The sequence below is a fragment of the Myotis yumanensis genome, unplaced genomic scaffold (assembly GCF_028538775.1).
Source record: "Myotis yumanensis isolate MYYU_CA2020_CCGP unplaced genomic scaffold, mMyoYum1.0.hap1 SCAF_3, whole genome shotgun sequence".
Taxonomy (NCBI): Eukaryota; Metazoa; Chordata; class Mammalia; order Chiroptera; family Vespertilionidae; genus Myotis; species Myotis yumanensis.
In genome coordinates this window covers 209,922,161-209,928,238 of record NW_027223754.1, presented here as the reverse complement: position 1 = coordinate 209,928,238, position 6,078 = coordinate 209,922,161, and the positions used below count along the sequence as shown (strand labels likewise).

At 56.7% G+C, this 6,078-nt stretch overlaps 1 protein-coding gene across 1 annotated transcript; it reads right to left on the bottom strand.

The window, feature by feature from the left end:
* Window positions 1-2,019: 2,019 nt before the first annotated feature.
* Window positions 2,020-5,331, bottom strand: MCHR1 (melanin concentrating hormone receptor 1). The gene is given in 4 exon segments (XM_070408005.1): window positions 2,020-3,849; window positions 5,065-5,201; window positions 5,203-5,262; window positions 5,264-5,331. Coding segments are annotated over 4 exon segments (1,233 nt in total). The 3' UTR covers window positions 2,020-2,881.
* Between the last annotated feature and the right edge of the window lie 747 nt (window positions 5,332-6,078).

The window sequence follows — 6,078 nt, the reverse complement described above, 5'->3', positions numbered from 1 at the left end:
TAAATAGCCATCTATTGGTGGCTATTAATGATGGTGATTAAAGAAAATTTGAATTTATTTAAGGAAAAGGGAATGGGAGATGGGGATATCCAAAGGGAGGGGCTACACAGCCCTGAGACAAAGGGCAGCAAAAATATATTTAGGACAGTAAAACGAGGAAGGACACAGAAGAAGCAACAGGAGAGCCTAGGCTGGGCTGCTTTGGCTCACTGGGAAGTCAGAGAAAAGGGAGCCTTGGAAACAGTTCAGGAAGTTAGTCTGGGATGAGGTGCTGCTGCCCATTGCTCTCCTGGTTGCAAGTTTCTTGGGGTTCCTTAGAGGTTGGGAGATACATGCCTGTTGGGGGGGCGGGGGGGGGGGGGGGAGTAATGGCACCGGTGTGCTCCTTGAAGAGCGAGCACACACTGGGTCCTTTGTCCTGAGCATATTTCTCTCTCTCTCTTGCGGGAAGTCTCAGGGGAGCTCTCAGAGGAGGGTCTCGATAGAATGTTCATCAGCGCTCCAGGTGTGCGCTTTCAGGGTCATGGTCTCCCCTGATTGGTCGGTGCCAGGGCAGGGGGTCATTAGTCAATGTAGCTGGTCCTGAGGTAGCCAAGGAGTCACTTGTCTGGTTTTGCTGTTTTTCTGGGCCTGGAGTTGAAATGCACTGAGGCCTGGATGTTATCTTCAGGGAGGAAAAGGTCAGGGGTTCTAAACTACCTGACCATCGAAATGAAAGATCTGGGGTCTAAATCACATGACCAGTGACATGCTAGGGGAGGATAGGTTACCCAGGGGACGAGGTTCTTATTTTCCAGGTTTTGCCCCTTGCTGGGCACTCAGGGCTTTCTTCACTGGTGAGTTTCTGTTCCTGGCCAATGGTCCTTGCTCTGCTCATGTAGGTCTAACAACCACACACTCACTTTTCTGGCTGAACCCACTTTGCTGCCATTGAGGGTTTAAATGGAGTTGGGAGCCGAAAGAAGGGGTGTTGCCCTCCCTAGGGGTTGCAGGGCCGTCAGCAGGGTGGTCGTCCAGCTACAGAGCTGTTGACTTGGTCACTTCCATTTCCTGAGACAGGTCACCTCACCTATTTCCTCTCCCAAATTCCTGGATGTGGGGGTTGGAGATAGACCCGTGGGCAAGCGTTTCACAGGCAAACCAGCTTCAGGAAAACCTCCGGTGGATAGGAGTTGCCTCAAGGCTCCCCGAAGAATCTTTTTTCTTTTGTTGGATGTGCTTTTAAAATATATTTGGAGTTTACCTCTGGCAGCTAGAGACTAGTGAGTAGGGAAAAGGAACCATTAGCTTCTTTGCTCCCTGGTACTGGATGGAGTGGAAACCCAGCTGAGAAATACTGCTGCTCATGATGATGATAAAAAGAGCTCCCGGGACCCAAAGAAGCTGTCCAAAAGTTTGTAAAACAGGCTCCTACTGCAACTCTAGGGGGGGAAATGGCAAGAACAGGCCGTGCCCGTGCACCTACTTTCAGGATGCATCTGGACCAGCTGTCTCATCAACATCTGCTGAGCAATTTGCGAAGGACTCCTGGCTCCCAGCTGCTCTGGGTGAAGCAGCTGAGAAGCAGCAGCTTTGGCTGCCGCCCAGCGGCCCGGCCTGTAATCTTCCTGCTCAACGCGGCTCACTCCAGGTTTTAGCAGCTGCAAGAAGCCGGCTCAGGCTGCCCCGAGAAGCCAACCCTGCAACCAGTGACTCAGCGGGGACATGGTGGTGGGACAGGGGCCTGAGGGACCAGCGCTGACAGAAAAGGAGCAGACAGAAAGGTGAGTTCTGGCGACGAGCACAGCAGTAGAATTGCAATCTAATGAATTCACAGTAATTCCATCTGTGACACTGACCCCTCCCTGTGGGTATAGATAAGCAGATCCCCTGCTTTTTGCTTCCTAAAATGTAGCCTGAACCAAGTTCTAGATTCCAAAGCCAAGTGATCCCTCTTTCCTTTTCTGGCACCCACCCTCCCCCTTCCCCTCCCCACCACCAAGCCCAAGCAGTTATATAGGAGCATCTAGAGCTTTTTATTTGGGAGAGGAAGGGCCACAACAAAAAGATGGTGCCAACACACCAGGCATCTGAACGACCCCTGCACATGCAGGACACTGATGGCCACTCACTCTGGATCTGGTGACTGATGAATGTGCCCCGTGATGACAATGTGCCCACAGCTGCAAAAAAAACCCTTGTTACCTCCCCTTTTTTTTAAATTTCAAGACACCTCACCCCACCCACCCCAGTGAGCCTTGTCATTTTCAGTTGGGTCTCCTAGCACATGGGCTTTTACTCCTGTGGGCCTTAGAGCCCCCCACCCCCAAATGATAAACATGCACCCCCTAAAGACACAGGGAAAGCAGCACAGGATGCTGGAACACGGAGAGACGGCACGCTTCCTTTCTCATCACCCTCCAGCTTGGGAGAGAGGCTGCCCTCCACCCTGCCAATGAGATGGAAAGGGCATGGAGTCGGCACCACCTTCCCCATCTCCCCAGGGCCTGTGCTGTGCCGGGGGGGCCCCCCGCTGTCACACCCAGGCCCTGCCTGGCTTTAAACAAACCTCTTGTCTCAGGAAAAAGACATTTGGGAGCTAGCCAATGCAGGGCTCAACCGAATATTTAAAGCAACGTTTTCTTCTTGCTCAGCTTCTGTTCAACCCCAAGCTTCCATCCTGCTCTCCCAAGGGGATTTCTGATGCTTGAAGCCCCCGGCCTGGCTTGGAGCCTTCCCAGCAATTTGGGGGGCCCCGTGGAAGGTGCTTGGTAGCAGCAACCCCCTCCCCGCCCAGCCTCCCTGCATTCTCCCAGAGCGGTCTTGGGTTTTCAACAGTCTCTCTCCCCGGAGCCTGCTGCGGTGCCCTGACTTGGAGGTGCCCAGGGTGGCAGGGGAAGTGTCAGGTGCCTTTGCTTTCTGTCCTCTCTTCATCGTTGCTGACGGCTCGAAGCTGCCCCTGGGCCGCAGGCTTTACCGACAGGACCAAGCGTTTGCGGAACGTCTCGCAGAGCACGATGTACACAAAGGGATTGAGGCAGCTGTTGGCATAACCCAAGCTGATGGCCGCGTTGTACAGGTAGACAAAGGTGAGCGTCGGGCGGCTGATGGACAGCTGGGTCAGCTGTAGCACGTAGTAGGGTGCCCAGCATATAAAGAAGACCAAGCATATGGCAATGGCCGTGCGGGTCACCTTCTTCGTCCGCAGCCGGATGCTGCGTTGAGAGGCGGGAGCCACGGAGGACGTCATACGCTGCAGAATCCTCACGTATGCAGCCGTGATGACCACAAAGGGCAAGGCAAAGGCCAGGAAGAACTGGTACAAGGTGAACCAGTAGAGGTCAGTGTCCGGGTTGGGCAGGCGGATGCCACAGCCCACCGTGCCCCCTGGGAAGGGGATGAGCCTGGCATAGAGCCACACAGGGGTGATGCTGATGAAAGAGAGGGCCCACAGGAGGCAGATGACCAGGGTGGCCACAGAAGGCTTCCGGAACTTGGTGGAGGAGATGGGGTGGACAGTGGCCAGGTAGCGGTCGATGGCCATGGCGGTCAGGATGTAGGTGCTGGTGAACTGACTGTTGGCGTCCATGGCCGTGATGAGGGTGCACATGGTCTCTCCAAAGTGCCAGACCCCGTTGCCCATGAGCTGGTGGATCATGAAGGGCATGCCCAGGAGGAAGAGGAGGTCCACCACCGAGAGGTTGATGATGAAGATGTCGGGGACGTTGCTGCACCAGTGCAGCTTGGACTTCTTCACCACCGCGAAGATGACCATGGAGTTCCCCACGATGCCCAGGAGGCAGATGGTGCCAAACACCGAGGGCATGATGATGTTGACATAAGAGACACTCCCTCTGCGAGGAGGTGGCCCTGGGGACAGAAGGCCAAGTGTCAGTCGCTAGGCATGGACTCTGCTCTCTAAGGGCTGGCATCCTTCTGGCCTGCTCAGCCTCCGGCGACATGCTTGCTCGCCTCTGCATCCTCCCTGCCATTCCAGCTCAGGGTCCACCATTTATCTAGAATTCTCTCCTACCATTCTCCCTCCACACACTGTTGCTCACCTTGGCCTCCTCCACCGGTTTCCTGGTCAATCCTCCTAGATTCTAACCCACTACCTGTTAGTTGAAGGACCCAGTCCTTTGCCTCCTGCATTGTTTCAGAAGACACAGAGCCAACAGCCACAGCTGTGGGCCCCCGCTGGCTTAACAGAAGGACATGAAAGTGTGTGTGTGTGTGTGTGTGTGAGTGTGTGTGTGTGTGTGTGTGCGCGCATGCGTGCGCATGTATGTACTTGCTCTTTTTCTATTTGCAGCCTTGACCATTTCATTTTAGAAATTGCTGGTTGGAGCTGTGACTGCTTCCTGGGCATCTCTGTGGGCGACGGTCTTGTGGAGGCTTCTGCCCATGAGGCCCTCAGCCCTCCCGTCTCCTGGGACCCTACCGGGGATTGCCTTGGCCTGGGTCTTCTGAGCCTGGGCCCCCACCCAGGGAGCAGAACCTGAAGCGGTGTGCTGCAGCCCCAACGCCTAAGAATTGTCTTCACACAAACCTTTCCTCTTTTTCCTTCCTTCCCGTCTCCCTCAAAGCTAGAATTGCAAGGCATCTCAGCTCTGGAAATGTCAGGCAGCTTCACTCACCAGGAAAGTTAATCCCTGTGAGTTACCCCTTCCCACAGCCTTTCCAGGGGGCAGCCCGGATGGTTCAGATCCCATTGCTGTGGCTGGAGTAAAAAGCCCAAGGCACTGGTGAATCAGGGAGCCTCCAGCTGCCTCCCCACAGACTGTCCTCCAGCTTCTCTGGCTGGCTTTTCCAGCCTGGGTTTCTCCTGCAAAGCACATTTGGAACTCATCAGCGAGCCCTCGCCGCCGCTGGCCACCATCCTTGCCACTTCTGGATGCGCCTTTGCTCCAGCTCCTCCTGCCCTTGCCTGCCCCGCCCCCTTCTCCCCTTCCCCTGCGAGCAAAGCAGACTGCAGACCTGCTCATGAAGCCCTGAAAGTTTCCCGGGCAGTTGGGCTCAGAGGTGAGCCTTCTCCTTTTCCCTCCCCAGCGCCCAGGAGGGCGGCTCCCCTCCGACCCCACTCACCTGCGGAGGTGAGGTTGTCCCGGCCGGCCGAGGTGTTGCTGGCGTTGGGGGCAGTGGTCAGCAGCAAGGCTTCCAGGTCCATCCTGCGGCGCCTGTGGCCCGCTGGCCCGGCCGCCCACGCAGGCTGCGGCAGCCTCCCTGCCCGGAGTCCCGTCCTGGAGCGCGAGCCCGCAGTCCCGAAGGGGGTCTTCCGGGCAGCCTGCAGCCTCAGCTGCCTCTAAGCCCCACTGCTCTTCCCACTCCCTCCTTCCCGGTTCCCACTGACATCACCTAAACACATTAACATTCGGAGGCAGATGAACATTAACCTCTTCAGTCCCGGGCTGCAGCTCCCACTTCTGACTGCCCGCAGAGCCAGGGGCCAGGGAAGCCCGGAGGGACCCGCCGGCTCAGGGCACCCCAGCAGGGAGGGGCTGCCTCCCCCGTGGCAGGGCTGTGCCTCCTGTGCTCACAGGGGGTGCTGCTTGCTTCCTGTGAGGTGCCTGCAAAGGACAATGGGCTGCCTCCCATTGGAGGAAAGACAGAGCCTGGCCTGTCCCCTAATCCCAGGTCTGGGTGGCTGGCCACCTGGAGGGGACGGTATGACTGTTCTCACAGCATGCCTGCCCCGCAGGTCACCCTCAGCCCCTTCCTAGAGCCCCATGGATCCAACCATCTTGCTGGAGCGACTGCCAGTGCTGAGCCTTTGACGGGAACTCCGAGGTGACTCCATGCTGGTGATGGCCAGAGTCTCGGAGACCAGGAGGGATAAACTCCCGCCTGCACAGGATTCGCATGGACTAGACTCACAGCGGTTTTATTTTCCTAAATGCTCCGAGGTCCTTGAGGTTTTACCTGGGATTCCTTGCGACACATTTCAGAGCATCGGCCCCCAAAGAGATCATTAACCAGGAGCAGCCTTAGAGGGCAGAGCATGGAGTGAATGCTCTGCTGAGCATCCTGCGGCCGCCGCAGGCCCCTCCGAGCCCACAGCTGCCACCACCCCCAGGGCCAGACTCGGGAGCTGGGGGTTCA